The sequence below is a fragment of the Urocampus carinirostris genome, chromosome 5 (genome assembly GCF_059441175.1).
Source record: "Urocampus carinirostris isolate Australia breed hairy pipefish chromosome 5, RoL_Ucar_1.0, whole genome shotgun sequence".
Lineage (NCBI taxonomy): Eukaryota > Metazoa > Chordata > Actinopteri > Syngnathiformes > Syngnathidae > Urocampus > Urocampus carinirostris.
The window spans coordinates 19,892,910-19,914,070 of record NC_142353.1 but is presented as its reverse complement, the minus strand read 5'-3'; the positions used below and the strand labels follow the sequence as shown (position 1 = coordinate 19,914,070).

The 21,161-nt window shown below is 37.3% G+C and overlaps 1 protein-coding gene across 2 annotated transcripts; it reads right to left on the bottom strand.

The window, feature by feature from the left end:
- Positions 1 to 481: 481 nt before the first annotated feature.
- On the bottom strand, positions 482 to 19,092 carry tspan36 (tetraspanin 36). 2 transcript variants are annotated; one of them, XM_088336103.1, is made up of 8 exons: positions 18,849 to 19,092; positions 11,200 to 11,453; positions 3,785 to 3,976; positions 3,628 to 3,702; positions 2,947 to 3,042; positions 2,713 to 2,862; positions 2,538 to 2,621; positions 482 to 1,039 (listed from the first exon to the last, which is right to left on the bottom strand). In XM_088336103.1, exons 2-8 carry the CDS (start codon positions 11,257 to 11,259, stop codon positions 959 to 961), a joined length of 738 nt encoding a protein of 245 aa, XP_088192229.1. In that variant the 5' UTR covers positions 11,260 to 11,453; positions 18,849 to 19,092; the 3' UTR covers positions 482 to 958. The 2 variants fall into 2 exon arrangements, with proteins under 2 accessions (XP_088192229.1, XP_088192228.1); XM_088336102.1 differs by having other exon boundaries at positions 18,922 to 19,092.
- Between the last annotated feature and the right edge of the window lie 2,069 nt (positions 19,093 to 21,161).

Here is a 21,161-nt window from a genome sequence, read left to right as displayed (position 1 = left end):
AACACACCTGAGGCAGAAGAGACCAAATGGGGGGGCGGGGGGAGAGAAGAAAAGCTGTCTGGCAATGCACAAAAATAGACATGACAGGAGAAGATGACAATGACAAGAGAGGTTGGGGGTGTCAGATGCGAACTCATACCAATGGCTAGAAAATGCAAATGACCAATTAAACAAAGGCAAATTTGTCAAACATCTTTTTAAATAAATAGTATATGCGGATGTATAACCATGCAAGGGTTTAAGCTCTGGCCCCCATTCGTTTACTATAATGTATAGACATGCATTTCATCCAACATTTTGACTTTACATTCCTGGTACTTTTACTTTTCTCTCACTTAATTGCAGAGACCAGCGCCTCATGCAGGATCGTTTTAGTCACTGCAGATGACATCACACTCCAATTCTATTACACTGAAAATCAACGTTAACAATCTTAACATCCCCAAGAACACCAAAACAATAAGTACACTCCAACAAAGTGTGTGGTATAATCACCTCTGTGAAATACTTTTATTATTTTCAAAAGACAATCTTTAGCGCTTTAACTTTATTCAAAACTGTTAACTTGCCTAAAAAAAAAAAACCCGAAATCTCATTAAAACAAGACTAATTTAGATTATTTCAATCAAGTCAGCTATAAATACCCTAACCCGACATAAGGCATTAAACATAGTGTGGTGCATACAGTGCAGTTTTTTAACTTCTAATTAGCGTAACGGAAGGGAAAATAACACGTCAAACCAGGTATAGCTTTAAAAGAAAGAAAAAAAAAATCAGTTCAATAGGATGGTACAAATGACAAAAGGGTAAATTCTTGTGGAAATGTTGGTAAATTCAGACAAAAATGCAATTAAATGACATTTAGGCTGGACATGCTCGCGTTGGATCCAATTCACACGAGTTTATGATGGACACGCAAGAATTAATAGGTACGAGGTGGTGAAGTGGATGTTTGTGGTCAGGCGTAAAGAGGCTGGTATCCGCTCCTTCGACTTTTGCTTTTGCAGGCAATCACGCACACGCTGAGCATCCCGAAGAACTGCACAGTCACAAGAATACGTTTTTAGAGTTCAAGATAAATGGGATGAGAGATACTCGCACTAAAATGAGGCTGAATGTGTGTCCATTCATTCATCTTTGTGCCTTGATACATTTTCTTCAATAAACTTGTGCTTAATGTTCAAGGGAATCAAAAATGTTTTTTCAACCCTTTCAGAATAAAATAGATCATATACTAAAAAAAAAAAACCCCACAAAATAAATAGATCTTTTGGATCGTCAATGAGTTTTAACAAACTTGTATATGCATTACATACAACATTGATTCCTGATGCAATTACTTTGGAAATGCCATTTTAAACAGCAACTATTTATCTACACCAGGGAATATTTTAGCCCGTTTTCAACATTGTTTTATTATTTTACAATGCATTTTTCCATTATCAAATGCATCATTTTACAACCCACTTCTGTTGTGTTTGGATAATGATGGCTTTTTTCCTGGTTTTAGGATTGGACACCTGCAAATTATGACTATCCATCTTGTTATATTAACTATTATTGCACACCGTTGTTCCTTCTTCTGACTCATGAACTGTTTATATGTCACTATCGGCCAATCATTTAATTTATTAAAATAAGTAAAACATTAATGTTTACAAATAAAATATTCTTAGGGTTTGCAAATATATGTTTTTATCATTTGAAACATTACTTTTCTCAGTAATTGTTTGGGGGGTTAACAAAATGCTTAATATGAGCAAAACTATTAAACATATTTAACTTTGTTTCTCAATTAAAAACAATCAAATACAGAAGTTAGAAATTATGAAAAAAGAACAGAAGGTTTTTTTCATAGTATATATTATAAATTATAACACTATTATGAACTCTCCTTAACTTATCAATCACTCTAAGCGAATTTACAGTTTTTGCCATATATTGCTAGCAATTAATAGTTCTTTACAACAAAATTGCTATTTTCAACAAAATATCCAATATTTGCAGATGTTTTTTTTACAAAATGAAATGAAATGATCTGCATTTATATAGCGCTTTTCAAGTCAATGACTTCCCAAAGTGCTTTACAATGTGCTTCACATTTCCCAATAGCAGCCTTGCAGCCAAAATAACTTTAAAAACATAACGCACAGGGTTGTTTTTTCCAAACAAATTCAAGGTATTTGTTGCTGCTAGCATATATATATATATATATATATATATATATATATATATATATATACACACACATACATACATACATTACGTAGGCATAGTATTTCTATATTTTCGTAAAAATGATCACACCATTTAAAAATGATGATTATTAGAAATTCTAAAGATTACCCATTTCTTTTATAATCACGTATGTAACACATGAAAGTCATCAAAAATGTATACAAAAATAAGATAATAAAATTAAAAAAATATTTCAAAAATTTAAACAACTAAAGCTAATTTACTGGTGGCAAGACTCATCGTTTCAAACACTCCCAAAATCAGATTAGAGCATCAAAACCATCTTAAGGTTATTTTACCTTGATGACGGCAAAGCCCAGAATGACCAACATGGCGTACTTGAGCACATCCTGCAGGAACTGCTCCAGCTTGTTTTCGCAACCCTGTAGGCACACAAGCACAGAGACGTTTTTCGTGCTCCATCTCAACAACAGTCTGTGACCAAAGATGTCTAGCAATCATATTTTAGTTTACCTCCAAGTTGAGCAAGTTTAATTGATCCAACCTGCCGGTGCACGGTGCGCTGACGTTTTTACAGCAGGACACGGGCACTGTGCTGTTGTGGCTCCGGTACCAGGTTGTGTTGAACCAGCTCGTATAGTTGCTCACACCACAGCACTGCAACTAAACAAAGAATAAGAATTTCAAAATATTATTTCCATCGCCGACGACAATTAAAAATGATGCTGTGCAAACCATCCAACCAACCTGAGTCTGCACGTAGTCCACTGTTTTAGTCTCAGGGCCATCGCCATCATACTTTGCAAAAACTTCGTTCATGGAGTGATTGACATCCCCGTTGATCTACAAACACATCAAAATAAAACAAAGCAAATTTAGAATTATAATAAAAAAGCAATGACATTCTTGACTTTAATCTTCAATTTCCATTTTTTAATGTCACAATTAACACGTAGACGTAAACAAGTGAACTGCATTTAAACACAGAATTTATGGAGAGTTATTTGTGCACTCACGTTGGGTGGAAGAAAAAGAGGACATTTTATTTCGTACGCTTATTTTATGCTTCACTTTGAAGTAAAAATTGTTGCCTGAAAAGTGCTACACAAATGCATTTTGATTGATTGAATAGAGAATGTTGGATCTATAAGTAACATGGGAAAATAACCAGCAGATGTTGCCGAGGTCGACGAAGTGACGCGTTTCAACTTGTAAGTCTTGTTGGATAAACGAACGCAATCATTATTAAAAAAGATTAAGATATAACAGCATATATTGACTTGAAAACCAAGGTAAAAAGATAAACAAGGAAAAATAAAGTGCTTTTTTTTCTTAAAAGAAAATAAAAAAGTATTTCACTAGTGTTTTTGAGCTTAATAATTAGCTGATGAACAGAAGAACAATCGATTCCTGTCAGTGAAGACTCACTTTGCCTTGGTAGATAAAGCTCAGCACCAAAACGGCCACCTCAGCTGCAAACATCACCATGATGATCAGAAAGAACTACAAAAGACGAATGAAAAATTCAAGTCGGACTTTGTGCTGCAAAAGTGGTGTTGCTTCGTTTCCAGGATGTGGAACTTACAAAACTCAAGCCCACTTTGGACTCTCTCATGGTGGCACAGCATCCAAGCAGGCCAAAGATGAACATGAACACACTGATGCCGATGATGACCACGGCCGGGACGACCGTGTACTTGTTCTGGATGAAGTTCTCAAAGGTGCCATAGCTGCTCAACACCTGAGAGCCGACGTAGGCTAAACCCGCACCTGCAGCCTGGAATAAAAAATAAAAGGCACACAATCTTCACAATCACAGTCTACTTTCACCTGGGGTGTCAAAAGCGCATATGGGAGAAGGGCCAAAAAAATTACAAGCAGAGGGCTGGACTATTTAAATGTAGAAAAATCTTAAAATGATGCATATAATCCAGTGCATTGGTTCTCAACTTCTCTGGCTACAAGACCAATTATCTTATCCTGATTACAAGCCACAGCAGCAGAGGGCTGGACCAATTAAATCTAGAAAAATCTTAAAATAACGTCCAGTGCATTGGTTCTCAACTGTTCTGGCCTCAAGAAATGTTCTGGCCTCAAGACCAATCATCTTACACCGACTACAAGACGCAACCCAAACCAAGAAAAAAAAAATTATACTTCTCAAATTTATTGAATTAAGGGCTGTGCAGTTTAAACCAGATGTAATATATTGATTATTTTTTTTAAATGACCAGTAAAACCAAAAATGACTACAGGTAAAAATATTTCCATTGATTCTCAATTAGTTATGATGATAAAAACTAAAACACTTCACTAGATTTGTCTTTAAGTTGATAAAATCGATCTCATATATTTTTGCTGCGTCTGTGTTTGGCCATGCTCAGTGTGTGTAAACAAACTTTAATGGTCTTTTTTCTGTGGCATAAAAGACGGTGTTATTTTCAGGGCATTATCGTCACCTATCATTAGGAGTGTAATTGACCATTCATTTTTTTTTTGTGTGTCGTTTTGCCAAGGCAAAAGGCCGGCGGCCCACTGAAATAGGACCCAAGGTAAGTTGCGACCCACCAGTTGAGAAACACTGGTCTAGTGAACCAAATTGAACCTTTTAAAAACCTAAAAAATATTCTAATATGATCAGATGAATGAACCTAGATTTTTTTATCGCTGTCTGTAACCCTTAATTGGAAATACAGAAAACTTTCTCGGGGACTGGATTTGACAATTTCCTCACAGCTTAAACCACAAGAGATACTTGCAAGTTGATTGATGAATCACAATCTTTTAATATTGAACGCAACTTCATGCAGTATAAGGTAAAGGTAAGATCTCATGCTGACCTACCCCAAATTTAAAATACTACATTCAGGACAGGTTTCTCTTGCTCACCAATTTTTCTTTATATGAATACACATTCTTAAATTCGGTGGCACGTGACCAAGATATATAAGAGTTTACTTATGATTTGGTCTTTTGTTTAAATGAAAGATAGTCCATTATGGACTTCTAGAGCCAATCTGACCTCTTTTAAACCTAATTTTATTGATACCCATGCAAGCAAGTCTATTTGACCACTGTTGAACCAAATCTTGTATAATGTGACCTTCACTGGTATCAGTAATAGGACAAAAAAATCAGCTGCACAGAGAAATTGGACGAAAACGGAGCGTTTTTGATATCATCTATTGTAGTCCCATGTGAGTTTATCAAAAAAGTGCTTAACCTCATGACCAGCTTTTTTCTTTTTTTGCCAACATGTGACTCGATAAAAATGACGGTCACATTGAGATTATGTTCATACTATCTGTTAATCCGTGAGAAAGACAAGCTACTGCGATCCACTAAATACTTATCAGCGCACCTTGAATCCCTTTTCACCTTTGACCAGGTTTTATCAGTGAACTGGGGGAAAAATAGATACCTTAATGTCAATTAAGGACATTTTGTGGAAGCAAGCGATCACCTTTCTTCTCATTTGGCAGCCTCATGACTCATGTCTGCTAATCACTCTACAGTCACGGGACGACCATGGGCTTGTTCGTTCCCCTCAGGGTTGCCCCGTAATCTCCCAAAGAAAGAATGAACGTTTGCTGTGAAATGGTGCAGCAAAGAGGCTTTGCTTTTCTTGTTGGCGTGGAACTGTGGCAGCCACTCTGTGTAATGTGGCCAAATCCAACAGAACCTACAGTTGTAGTGGCAAGAAATGTCTGTGTCAGTGGCATTTTGAGCAATTCTAAAGGAGATACCACATTTTAAGTCTCCCGCTCCCCTCTCAACATGGATACAAATAAAAAAAAAAATGACTCTTAAACTTCCATGAACTAGATTTTCTTTTATACCAGTGTTCAGCAACCTTTTCTAGAAGACTGATCAGTTTAATTTTGGGCTATTTTTTTGCGGTTTGACCCAATAACATTTGTAATAATAATAATTCCAATAATAACAAGACCATTTCCACTGTGTAATCACTAGACCTAGATCTAGAAAACATAGGCAAGGCATTAGATAGTATCTTATCAAACTAGTTATACTCACGGTACCTTGTTGTACAACGTTGTTTTGGCTGGACTCTTTCCAATAATACTTCATTACAACGTTGTGCAACATGGGTATAAATAGTGTGATGATGCGATAACATCAAATTCCTTTTCCTTGATTTAGAGCTCTCACCGCCAAGATCCAGGTCTGATTTCTGTTGCATCAAACGCAAGTAAATGAGGTCAATGGTAATTGATGACTGAGCATTTATTGCTCATTACCGGCGGTTCATTACGATGATAATGTGCACCCACTTTTTTTTTAATGGAAAAGAAAATGAGCGCATACACGGATAAATATGGCAAAGGCAAAAAATAAGGCACATTTTTCTTTCTGTGCGGCTACAAAATGACCCACGCCCCGGTAGGTCTGTCCTATATATATCCTATGTCTTGAATCAGAGTTTCTTCACAATATTGTTCATGTGTCCTCAATAGTCAAAAGAGGACAATCTGAATAATAGCTTTGTTTTCCTTGCCTTATCCCTGATTAATCAGGGGTCGGCTCGCATATACATACGTGCAACTATGTACAGTGAATGATGGGACAATAGTTCTACCCAACCGACGTGTTGTTGGGAGTCATTGTGTAACCTCATCTCATCTCATCAGCTGCACCGCTTATCCTCAGTAGGGCCGCGGGTGTGCTGGAGCCCATCCCAGCAATCATCCGGCAGTGGGCAGGGGACACCCTGAACTGGTGGCCAGCCAATCGCAGGGCACACGGGGACAGACAACTCGCTTGCTCAGTCACACCTAGGGACAATTTGGACCGGCCAATTCACCTGAAATGCATGACTTTGGAATGTGGGAGGAAACCCACGCAAGCACGGGGAGAACATACAAACTCCTCACAGTAAGGCCGGGAACTGGATTTGAACCCACGCAGGGGGTTCCCACGACCTCAGAACTGTGCCGCACACGCGCTAACCACTGCGCCGCCGTGCTGCCAGAATTCATTGTGTAACCAAATGCCCCAATTCCAACCCCTAACGCCAAACAGGGGGGCAATTGGTACCAATGTTATAAGTCTTAGGTATTATTCAGCCGGGGTGCGAACCAGCAGTTTACTCCAAGGCCACAGAGCTGGTTCAACCTGAATAATATTTTGGTTTTGGATGAGTTAAAAAGCAAAAGTATTCTTTATCTCTCAAGGGGTAGAAATTCTATTTCATATCAACTGACATGGACATAAACCCACTGGCCATAATTTAAGCGGTTCGTAAGCTTAGGTAAGGAAAAAAAATGTTCTAAATAGTATTAGTTAAGTTGTGTTTTACATCTTTTTGAAATGCTCAGGGTCTAGAACAATAGTTTGGAAATATCTAAGACATTGATCATTTACTTTACTGTAAATAATCAAAAACTAAGAGGGCTGATAAAAGGAGCAAAAACAGCAATCAATTGGGGGACCGTAAAAGCACGGAGCAGTGGGAAAAGTGGCTTCCTCGTTTGAGATATGAGTCGAATTAATTTTATGTTAGCTGCAAAGACGAAAAGTATGCTAAAATTTAGGTTCCTACAGGCAAGAATTGTCATCTGTGGTCTGCGTTCAATCCTATTGATCGCTTTCAGGAATCCCTTTCCTTTTTTTCACACAAAGAGAAAAATAGAATTGCAAATGAGGCCCACGATGACTCACATTCCACAACACAGCACCTTCAGTCATGATAAAAGATAACATACAGCATTTAAGATAGAAGTTTCCAAGAGTTCAAATCCAAAGCACAACAGCAAATCTTTATCCCAATTGCCACATGGTTGCACGCTTTTGTGGGGTGTGATGTCATAAACAGCCGGATGTCAGACTATGCTTTATTAGTGGTAGCGATACTGGGTACTTTAGTATCGAACTAATCCAAGTAAATACATGGTAGAATCTATCAATACCGACACTTTATGCTGGGTAATGTCATGATAATTAAATAATTTAAAATGTTCTTTTTTTTTTTATTAAATAAGTACAACGCAAATTTTAACAGCATAAAAAACGAGAATATTCGTATTAATACTCTCTAAGCACAAAAGTCAAGAGTCAAACAAACTAAAATACGGCATTTTCAGGACTATAAGGCGCACCGAAAAAACAAATTTCCCAGAGATTTGAAAATGCGCATTATAATCTAGTGTGCCTTCACAGAGCTGGAAATACGGTAAACACCTTCGCGAATGCATAACTACAATAAAATGCCTAAAATTACAGTAACCATTCATAAATTAAGATTCATTTTAGCTGTGAAACCAGTTTCCCTAATATTTATTTTCTGTGAAATACGTTTTTTTATCTACTGTTTCAATCTCATGTGCCTTACAGTTCAATGTGTCTTTAATATGAAAAAAAGTTTACAAGGGGGTATTTCTGAGGGTGCATCTTATTAGCAGCCAAAAAATATGGCACATCTTTGCAAAATATTTTGAATATACAATTTGTAGCAAAAATGAAGTGAAACCACAATTGGATTGAATTTGAAAGTTATAAATGTATTTCTAATCCTAAAACACACCATCATTATTATCGTGATAGTTTAAAGAGGAAGACAGTATTAACAGGATTCCTACAGCTTGAGGCAAGTTAAAATCAAGACTTTAATACTTTTTTTAAATGCTCTTCGAAATCAAATTTAAGACCAAGCTGATAAAGAAAAAAAAAACAAAAAAAAAAAACCACCTTATAATTTGGAGGCAATTTTAAACATATATTTATTAATTTTGAATGCACATGTTGGTCCAATTGAAAAATTTCCGTCTGAAGAACATAGCACTCTCCAAAGTTTTAGACATGGAAAACCATGAATAAAAAGTACAGTACATCATGGATCCTTGGTCAAAATGGACTCATTCCAAAGAATTCTTCTGCTACATTTACGAAGCATTGTTTTCATTAAAAATTACTTTTACAGAATGTTTATAGTTATGATTATTAATGTGTTCTCATTTTTAAGATTCTTGAAAATTGGATTAAGACATTTTAATGCAAATTAAGGCCTTATTTTTGGACTAATGAATTTAATGCTTTTCAAGACTTTTCAAGGATCGAAAGGAACCCTGATTTGTTTAAGACATTGGTATCGATCTGACCCAATTACTCGCTCGATATTTGTATCGATCCAACCACCCTTGCCCCGTTTCAAGTTCACCTGTCTCTTAAAGCCAAGCCATGATCATTTCATGTTTCAATTCTATAGTCGACTCTAGAATGGCAAAATTGACTCAGCCTTCGATGGTTGCTTGAGATTGAGGCACACAGAATAAAACACAATAATAAAAATAAAATAAAAATAAAAAAAATGTTTTGACCTCCTTTTAGACCGGTGCTTCTTAACTGGTGGGTCGGCACCCTGCAGTGGGTCACGGGCATTTGCCTTGGCAAAATAATGCTGAGAGGAAAAGAATGGAGGGTCAATTACAGAGTAGATGGCTATAATGCCCGTCCCATTCTCGTGGTTCGCGCCCCGGCCGAGTCATTCCTAAGACTTAAAAAGTGGTCGGCGGCGCCCTCTGTTGGCTGCGGCTGCATCGGCTCGCTACAACGGGTCAGGTGCAATCGACATTTCGTTCTGTGTACATTGTTACACAGAATGACAATACAAGGAAATTATTATTATTATTATTATTATTATTCCTGTTTTGTCAATCAGCACCGTCCCAATTGCGTTTGAGAGGGACCACATCTCATTTGATTGTGATTTAGTTTGTTTTATTTTTCTACCCATAATAATGGGTCCCAAAAAAATAAGTGATCAGGTGGACGTGTGGGGAAACAGCAACAACGGTCGAGTCAAAGATGGAAATTATTGCGAAATACGAAAATATTGTGCAAGTCTCGACCATTGAAGGACTTCTCGAATGTACAGTAAATGTCATATTTCTAGCTCTTTTCCCAGTATGCAGATTTTTATAATCTACACAATTAAGTTGTATAATTGTTCTTTTAGTGTGTGGCTATTTTAAAGCAGTATCAAGGGGGTCGCTTATATCTGAGTACAGTACTTTTAGTCATTTTGTCTTTGTTTAAAAGGTAAACATATTCTACGCTCTTTGCTTTGACCTGCAGAATCCTTTCATTCGATACATTTAAGAAGTGAATTTCTTTTTCTTGATTTGGGTCGCAGCTTTTCATTAGGGTGGAATAGTGGGTCCTCAGGTAAACCATTTGAGAACCACTGCTGTAGTCAACAGATCTCAACGTTTGTTTTCATTTGATTAAGAGCTCACAAATGAACTCATTAGTTGAACTCATTACGATCATAACGGCTAGACCCAGGTAAAATCAGGGTTAGGTAGGGTTACTTTAACTGGATTACTTTCAATTACTTTTGGATTACTCCAATACCAAATATGCTATCAAAAGACAAAAGAAAATAAATATGAATAAAATGACTCAATTTTGTGCAGGCTTGGGGAGTAACGAAATACATGGAACGGCAAAAATGATGTTGGCAAGCTGTTTGGATTTATTTTCATTTCGTTTCTGTCGCATTTTATGTTAGTTTTGCCGGAGATCAAAGCGATCAAAGCCAGGAGAGAAAGCTTACCACGTGTTGGGAGTCATACATTTTAGTCATATTTAGTTTATTTTGTCTTTTATTAGCATATTTGGCATTGGAGTAATCCAAAAGTAATCGAAAGTAATCCAGTTAAAGTAACCCTACCCAACCCTGGTTAAAATAGGTGTTTGCAGTGTGGCCCAAAATCAGTATCGTTCAGAGAATGACAAGAGTAAAATCTCAAAAAAGGATTTAAATGTGGATAAAAATGAAATGACGTCGACAGTTAATAAATAAGAAACTAGACTAAAAAAACATTCGAAAATGATTCAATAATGCGGAAATAGGTTTTTTATTGAACTTCCGTAAAAATCAAAGACGCGATAAGAACCCCGTTAAACGTTTTAACCAAACACTGCTGTTATGTTGAGGACGCAACTAAAAGCTTGAAAGATTTACTGAACACTATAACTTACCCAGAAGACCAGACTGAGGAAAAGGAGGACCGTTTTGGAGGTGATAATTCCGCAGTCCATGTTTTAACGCCGCGTAGGTGGTTAGGACTCAAGAGATGAGGCGGACACCAACCTGCCGAGTTACCGCGTCGGCCCCTTTAGTCTTTAGTCACGAGGGATCCAGGCAGTGTGACGTCACTCATGACGCAAGACGTTCACATGATCCGAACGTCGAGGGGGTGTGCAAGTCCCCACCACTCAGCAAAGTTTCCTTCCTGATTGTTGGGGAGAACAGAAAGTTTTGACACATGTTTGCTGTTATTAGTGTCAATAAATTTGTTCAAACCAAAAAAAAACTAATGCTGTTTTACTGAGTGCATTTAGCTGCTTGATAATCTAAGAGTATCAAGATTTAGGCTAGGTTAACACTGCCGAGCTGTTCATTCCCTACTAAATGCCTGCTTGTTTCATACCTGTCAAACTCCGCGGCTCCATGCCCTTACAAACTACAAAAAAATCTTGCACCATATTTTTTTTTTCAAACGTGTTTGTCCATGTAGTTTAACATGTTATATTGTACATGTTTTTCGTTATATCATCTATATTGTTAATTAACATTTTGTTGTGAGATTCTGAGTTGCTTGGCATGAATGAGATTTATTAAAAAAAAAAAAAAAATTAAGTAGCTTGGACGTTCACTGTAGAAGGAAAAATACATGCAAATATAATTACTGTATTTTCGCACTATAAGGCGCACCTAAAAGCCTTTATTTTTTTCAAAAACTGACCATGCGCCTTATAATACAGTACGCCTTATATATGGATCAATGTTAAGTCGCAAAGTCTTGCAACTAAAGCAAGGAGCCGCCGACTAGATTTTCCCCCGAAGGCGAAGTCGTCCATGGTGTATGCTGGGATCTATATACCGGCGTTTCATTTCCTAACCAATGTGTCAATCATCAATTGAATCAGTCACTATTGGCTAGTTATTCGGAGGTAAAGGGGGCGGATCCTGTTTATCATTTACATGCTCGCATAGGCTAAAGGGGCAAAACAAAGCCTGCAATTGGCCGAAAAAGATGAATGTGAATCAAACGTTGGGTTGCACTACGGCATAGAGAAACTATATTTACTATTATGTATTTGTAAATATTTTACTCTCCTGGATTTACTACACTCACGGTTGTAAGAAGACTATGGTTACGTATCATTAATAAACGTGAAGGCTGCAAGAGAACTTAGGTGAGCTATGCGGATTTATATTTTCTCGGTATCTTGTTTTAGAATGATCTTAATGTTTCTGTGATGAGTCTATTTTTAAACTAAATTCAATCAAAGTGTTTATTGTCATATGCACAGTAAATAACCCCGTTTCCCTGCACAATAAAATTCTTACTTTGCTGTCCACACAGTTGCCAGCAAAAAATAAAATGGAAACTAAGAAATGTTTGTTTGGTGACATCGTACGGACACCGCATCTGCACGTGTCTACGACACGTATTTGCTTCTTTGCAAGCTTTCGGAAAGTTATGGGGGTAATAAGTTTGACTGAACTCTCACTGTTTTGTCGACGTTTCCATTGTAGCGCCTCATAATCCGGTGCACCTTATGTATGGAAAACATAGGACCAATAACTATTTTTTGGGGGTGTGCCCTATAACCCGGTGCGCCTTATAGTGCGGACAATACGGTAAGTAGAATTTTCTTATTCAAATTATGAATTCATTTTCTGCATTAAATTATTATTGGTAATGTACTGAATAAAGGGATAACAAACAAAGCTGTCTTTTTTCATTTTCTCCTTTTATACTTCCTTTTTTTCTTAACTTCTTTATACAACATAATAATTCGTAATATAATGCGTCAAAGCAAGTGAGCCGTTTGAGAGCCGGCTTTCTTTAATGAGTTGAGCCGAAAAAGCCGGTTCTCTAAAAAGAAACGGACTTCCTTTCACTAGACAACTACCACGGAATTATGCATGATGGGAAATCCCCTGGCGCACAGTAGCATCCAAACGAAAAAAAAACGATACCGAGATAGAGGCTACTGCGGCGAACTCATTTGACTTGATTGATTTGCTGTTTTGTGATAGTCGTGTATAACAGATGGTACCCATAATTGACAAATTTGCGTTTTTCCGTACGGATTTTCTTGTACGTTAACACGTCTTAAAATGCATAATAAACGTACTTTGTACGGAAAAAACGTACAGGTTGACAGGTATGTTGTATACAACTTATTCTCCTGTGTAAACGCCTCAACTGGTTTGCATGCGCAAAAGAGGACACGGGACGTCACGTGCAATGCCCTCGTGTTTGCGGAAGTACTCATGGATTTCCCCCCATTGAATGGTTTCCGTGAGGTGTGATTTAAATGTAGGTATTGTTAAGTATCAACAGAGGATACGATCACTTTATTAATGAGCACCGCTGTTCCTCACAGCAGCAACATCTTACGAATCCAGCTGGATGTGATAGGATGTTGGTTGTTGTGTCAGTTACGAAATAAACAAGTGGTCATCTTTTGTGAACGTGTCAAATCATGACATTCAGTGTTTTCGTCTGCCGTGGTTGTTGAATTCTCCGCTTCCTAGCGCCTGGTTGAAGGCAAAATAGTGACATCTGCCCCCTCTCGATAACGTGCAGGACGCGTGAATGCGTCTAATTTTAAAATAGGATATGTATCGTATTTAGGACCACATATAAAAGTGGCCAGGGTCTGGTTGGAAAAAAACAAATTTGTCCCTTTCAGACGGACATGAACAGTTCGGATACATGTCATGTCCATGCAAAAAAAAAATCTGATTTCACTTCAATGTGAACCTAGCCTTTGCCCCAGTGTATACAGATGGGGTGGCTAATCTGAACACACGTGTAACAGGATTTGGGTTGGCTGTGCCAGGAAAAGGGGTGGGATATAGGCTGTAGGTAGGCAACCCGCGGCTCAGGAGCCGTATGCGGCTCTTTAGAGCTGGCCACTGGCATCTTGTCGTTTTTCCCAAAAAAATTACAAATGGAAAGAGTTTGGGGCGGGAAAGATAGTTTTGATTTGATATGGTTCATATCGTAGGACAAACATGACATTTAACGTTTCCATTGCTGTAAAATGTTTATTTAACATGGTTGGGGAGGGGGGTTACTTTCAAAATGTAATCCGATAAAGTTACCAATTACCTGTTGCAAAATCTAATCAGTAACGTAAACCATCCATCCATTATCTGCACCTCTTATCCTCAGTAGGGTCGCGGGGGTGCTGGAGCCCATCCCAGCTATCTCCGGGCAGTGGGCAGGGGACACTCTGAACTGGTTGGTAACAAATCGAATACCACAATATTGAAGTAATGAAACTTGATTAAATTGAATTGTCTTTGGTTACTCCAAAACCAAATATGCTCATATAAAAGACAATTAACTAAATGTAAATAATGTTAAAAAAAGTTGTTAGTTAAATGAACAATGTAATGTTGAAAAATGGAGGAAAGCAAGATCAGGTAGTCCAACAAAACCATGCTCACATTTTAATTACATACTATAGTGTATTAAGCAATAATAAAACTTTCTCTTTCACAGGGCGGATAAGATATGCTTTGTTTTAGTTCACATCAAGGGCACAAAGTTAAAGGCACAGTGTTTTATTTGACCACCATTCTTTCGTGCGACCAAAAACGAGTGCTAAGAATCACAAGAATAAAAATTACGGACATCTAAAGTGACCAAACTGCATAATTCTTCTTTTTATGACAAACCTTTTTGGGGTGAAATTATTTCCATCTTAAAGGGACCGTGTGTATTATTCGGCTACTAGATTATATTCTGTCATAAAACAGAAAACGAGCGCTCTAAAGCGCAGGAATACAAAGTACCGCGACTCAAAATAACCAAAGGCCTTCATTTGTAAAAGGTTTCTTGGGTTTAAAATGGTTCAATCTTAAAGGAACAATGTGGTATTTTGCCACTAAATGTTACTATATTCAGTCGTGAAACTGAGTGTTAAAAATTACTGGTAAGAATACTAACTATAGAGACTAAAAATGACCAAACTGCTTCATGTTTTTTCCAAGGCTTTTTGGGAGGGAAATGTTTGAATATTAAAGGGATAGTGTATTAATTGGCAACTAGATGTCATTGTATTATATCATCAAACCAAAAACAAAAATACCAGGAATACAAACTACAGAGACTTTAAGTGACCAAAAAGAATGATTTTTGCTCTCGTGTTTTTGCCCAGCCTTTTGCCAGTTTTTTTTTTTTTTTTTTTTGGCTACCTGTAACCGCAAGATGGCTGACAATTATGTCATGTCCCTTTAAGTTAGGCTCACAACAAATAAATATAAATTGCTGGACCAATGAGTATTTATTTAAAAAAACACTCTTTCATAATTCTGTTTTTGGCTGATTTTTTAAATCTGTATTCTTTTTTTGATGAATTACATTTTCTTTACTACTTAAAGGCATTGAATATTACATTCTGTTCCTTTAAATCCAGTCCTAGCAGATTATTCAATAATTTATTACTTACTGATTGACAGTGAAAATGGCCCGGCCTTGCCAAGCTGATAAATTTGATTGGGCTGCTTGGAGTGGTTGGTGTTTGGGAGCTGCAATATCCAATTTGACCGCCAGAGAGCGTTAGGGACCCCCCCAAAAACAGGCTACACAAAAGCCGATGTTTATCAAATTTGTTGGTATTTATGAGGGGTGCCTTGACACAAAACCTAGCTGAAGACACTCTCGCAGGCCTTAATTACAACTGTGTACATTTTCACGAAAATCGATAGACCGCGCTGCCGGGCATTCTACTTGGGCAAGGTTGTTGGGGCCGTGTTTTGTTGACAATGCTCCAGGGAGACACTATGGAGTGCCAAAGAGCCGCATGCAGCTCCTGAGCTGATTGTACTCGAAAGCAGATGTGTATTGATTATGTTGGTATTTATTGAGGGTGCCTTGACACTAAACTAGCCAGCTAAAGACATTCACAGAGGCCTAAAGTACAACTGTGTACATTTTCACGAAAATCGGTTCAGTCGTTTCGCAGCCTATAAGTCACATATAAATTAAAACACACTCACACAAATTGGGGTGTATAAATAAGTCTAGATTAATCATAATACAGATACCTACCTACTGATAAATATATCTGATAAATACCTGCTTCCAGGGAACAATAACAGATAACTTTTTCATCAAGTACATGCTATGTTTACAAAAACTTACTTTTTAATGTGTGTCTTTATTTTTATTTGCAAATAAAATCATAAATTACAGCTCTGGTAAACATGTATCCAAAAAGTAGTGTTGTATAAATTACAGGGACTATCATACAATCAATCAATCAAGCAATTAATCAATCAATAAATCAGTCCAGAGGTGGTGCTGGAGATTGACATCATGCTCAACCCTGCATATGTAGCATGAAAAGGGTGAAAGTAAGAAAAGGCCTGCCTCAGGTTGAGTCCAAACGCTAACCCAAACCCGAAAACAAAGATGAAAAAAAAAGAGTTTATTCGAGCATGTCTAAGAAATGCATGTACAGGCACGCACATCATGAATGAGCTGACAGAGGCTGCAATAATGACACAAGCCAGGAGATGGCATTAGAGTAAGAAAATTCTAAACTCTGTACTGCGCCTTTAAGAAAATTGAAATATAACGATGAGCGTAAGAGCTTCAAATCTTTTTTAAGTAGTGTGATAACTTTGGTGTCATCTCTTATTTACCAGATCATGAATTACACACACCCCTATTAATTTTCCTAGAATGTATTTGTAATTGTATGTATCTTTTTATTTTATTTTGATTGCAAATTGCCCAGAACCCGTTTTCAACTATTTTTATTGAGCAAAAATAGTCTCAAGTTTTGAAAAGGTTGTATAAAGCTATTCAATTTGTAATTTTTCGATTGGGTCCAGGGGCGTTTTTAGGTTCAGAGCATTGGGGTTGATGAACACCCTGATCGAGGGTGGGCAAACTACAAAACTAAATATCAAATTTAGTGCTTAAATACAAGTCCAACAAAATTTGTCTTAATTTTGATTTAAAAAAAATAAACTATAGAAGTACTTGAAAATACTATGACAGTAATACTATGATACAAATAACTATAACAGAAATATGAGAACAAAAATACTACAAAATTACAACTTTAGTAATATAAAAAACTTAAGAGTGACTACAACGATACTAGCATGGAAATATTTTAAAATACTTCTACAGATATACTACTAAAATGCCACTACAGTAACACTACAATTCAGAAAATACTGCTACATAAATATTGCGACAAAAATACTTCTACCGAAATATTACCACAGAAATTATACAAAAATACTACAGACATACTGCAAGTATATATCAGGGAAATGCTAAAAATATAAATACTAATATACAGTGATACGGTAAATACAGCTGTAGAAATACTGCAAAATAAAAGTACAGTAATACACTGTGAATAAACTGTAGAAATACTATAAAACAAAGTACTACTGTAGAAATACTACAGAATAAAAGTACAATAATACTACAAAAAATACTACTGTAGATATACCACAAAAAAGTACATTAATACTATAAAGATACCACAGACATACAACAGATGTACTACAAAATAAATTCTATAGAAAACAATACACAAATACTACTGCGGAAATACTATAATGTGGTGCTAAGAATTAAATGGAATCTTTTCAAGGCAGTGGAGTATTTCCGACACTGTGTTCTTCACATTTTCGTTTTGTTTCACTTTAAAAAAACAAGAAATCCTGCGTTTTTCATCATATTTTAGCATATCCTGCCCTTTAATAAGGAAAAAAAAGAGTTTTAAAAACATTATAATTTTGGGGGGTGCTTGGGTTGAATTTAGGGCACCCCAAAAACGGGCTGGTTACGCCCATGATCGGGTCGTAGTTACATTATTTTGGAAAAACCTGTTGTCTAAAATGTTGATACGGTATTGAGTAGTCTTGTGGCCCCCATATCTCTTTATTTGGCCATCCAGGGGTCAATTTGCATTGGCTAAGTGTTTTTAAGTAGTGTGCTGAGTCCTTGACTAGTGTGCCGCAGCAAATTTCCCAATTTCATTATTGCAAAAAAGATTGAACAAAGAAACTGATGTTGAATGTACATTTTGTTCCACTTACCCTGAAACTGTAACTCAATTATTTTGGCTCCACCCAGTGGTGAAAAAGATTTTGGGCAAAAATCTGTAACTTTAAAGCAGATACGATTGACAATAGGTTCAAACTATGTGTATAAAACTTTTGTTGCCTTACAATGTGAAGTAAAACGGTATTCTACCCATAGAGCTCTCCCACAATCAGAAGGCCGTTAAATCTAACAATATTTGCAAAATATTTGTATTTTTATGTAACTTATCTGTACCCCCTGGCATTTCATTTTTTCTTCTGGTGTTTTTGTTTATTATACACTTTGGTTGTACTATTAACGCAATATTGCTGTGAATGTTGTGTATGGGAATATTTCTGCATTTTGTTCGATAAAGTTTTTTTAATCTTTGCTTTCTTTTAGTGATCAGTCATAATTGTAACATTGTCAGTAAGGTGGTAGCAGACAATGTACGGTACATTTTATATACACTAATTATTTGCTCGTGAGCTTGAACAGGGAAATATAATTTATTTTTGTTGAATTAAGCTGCTAAAATAATGTACATACCATTTCTGGGTAGTGCACGCCATGAAAACCCTACCATATTTTTTCTTGGAATGGTGTCACCTCCTCGTCTCACCTTCAACAGTGGTCAAAAAGCCCAAGAAGTCCGAACTCACACGACTGCGCATGTGCAAGATACCAGCCAAATTTTCACCAAGTATTTGTTTTACTCAAACCCATACTACTCGCTTTGCAAAGGAGTCCCTGTGCTCTGACTCCCATAATCCAAAGTTAAATCCCGCTATGCCTCAAATGCAGAATTCCCAATAATGTTTGTAATAAGGAGGTCTTGAGTCCGGATGACGTCATGCGTCACCGCAATTCCAAACTTTGTCTAAAAGGCTTTAATCCTCTGAAACGCACACGCCACAGCGAGCTGAAAACCAATAAATACCGCAGGTAGACCACTCCTCGGCATTATCACCACCATCAGCTAGCAAATCAATCTGGTCTAATTTGGAGGACCTACTGACCAGTTTCCAAAGACGGAGACGGTCCAACGGCGATGAGCCCGCGACCCAGAAAGAAGAGGGCCGCAGTGTCCAGTCTGGTCCTGAATGCCATCTCGTATGGAGGCACAACAGGAGTCAGTCTACCCGGTCTCAGGAGGGTTCTGAAGGCAAACGGCTACGATGTGGGCCGCAACAGAGGCCGACTGCGGGTGGCCATCCGCACTCTCTTGGCGCGTAAGTATGTTTTGCGCGTCAATGGGAGGCGCCTGAAGGTCAATCCATCCCGACCTGGGAGCTTTGGCAGGCAGCACGGAGTGCGCAGAGCCCGGGCCAGGAGAAGAAGGAGGAGAAGGCGCAGGCGAGCCACACCCCGCCGCAGGCGGAGGAGAAGGAGAAGGAGTTCGACGGGGAGGAGGCGAAGGAGAAGATACAGGCGAAGGAGGAGATACAGGCGTAGGCGATCTAGGAGGAGAAGGAGAAGGAGGAGGGGGAGGAGGAGAAGGAGGAGGTCCAGGAGAAGACCCTACCGGAGGAGAAGATATCGCAGGCGGAGGAGGTCTGTGAGAAGGAGGAGAAGAAGGTACCCAAGGAGGAGAAGAAGGAGAGTTGGCAGGCGAAGGAGGTACCGACGAAGGAGGAGGAGATAAGCCGGCGCTAGTAGAAAGTTGACTGTTGTGATTTCTTCATTGACATTTCTTTACCGCATAATGGATCTTCCTATCTTTTGTTTAAATCTGTGTGAAAATAAAACTTTCAAAGGCACTTTCTTGGAGTTCTTTGCAAGAACAAAAAAATGGATTTTTTTCATGGAAAAAAAATACTGAAAATGGCCTGTTGTGACAGATACTAACCTGAAAACATAACAGTTGGATACATACAAACACAATTTATTGCAAAATTATTTTAAAACGCTGACAGAATTGAAAAATTGTTTGAATCGAAGACAAAAATCTTCGTAAACACCTGCATGAACTTCAAAAAGTCAACCTCTTTCCACAAAATATGCTGGGAAATATATATTTCTCAAACACGTAAATAATTTTTACATAGCTTATATGGTTTTTCACCTTGATGTGAAAATGTTGTCGGACAGATACAGTTCAAAACATTTTACATATCACTCAAAAAAATGTGAGCATTTTATGAATGTCTCTTCTTTTGAAAATGAAAAGACTCCCCGAAAATGGCCTATTGTGACAGATATTAACCTAAAGATTAATAGTTGGATACATACAAATGAGCAGGCATACCACAATTATTTTACTACGTATCAATTATTGCAAAATTATTTTAAAACATTGACAGAATTGAAAACCTCAACTATGCAGTTTTTAAAATGTTTGAATCGAAGATAAAATCTTCCTAGACACCTGCGTGGACTTCATTAAAATTTCAACCTCTTTTCACAAAATATGCTGGCAAATATACATTTCTCAAACACGTAAAAAACAATTTTTACATAGGCCATACGGGTTTTCACCTTGACGTGAAAATATGTTGTCGGACAGATACACTTCTCAAACATTTCAAAAACATTTTACATATCACACATTTTTATATTAGTAACTTAAAAAAATGTGAGCATTTTATGAACGTCTTTTGAAAATGAAGACTCGAAAACGGTCTGTTGTGAGAGACATTAACTTTAACATTATTGTGTTTTTGTCTTATGCTAAAGGTGGTTAAGCCCTGAAAAGCTCAACTTTGCAGTTAACGTTTTGGTAAGTTTGATTAGAAACGGTCATTTTTCTCCACTTGCTTGAACGTCATTGAAACTGAATTCTCAAATTATTTGCGGAAAATATGGTATAACGGATAAAACATATCTCGGAAATGTGAAGTTTGTGACATATTATACATATTT

Bases quoted from the DNA above. Each gene is read 5' to 3' on its own strand.
- tspan36 (XM_088336103.1), bottom strand. From the start codon at position 11,259: ATGGACTGCGGAATTATCACCTCCAAAACGGTCCTCCTTTTCCTCAGT. The intron at 3,043-3,627 runs GTGAGTCTTCAC...ATGTGTTTGTAG, and splicing joins GCTTTATCTACCAAGGCAAA to ATCAACGGGGATGTCAATCA. The intron at 2,622-2,712 runs GTAAACTAAAAT...GTGTGCCTACAG, and splicing joins TAAACTTGCTCAACTTGGAG to GGTTGCGAAAACAAGCTGGA.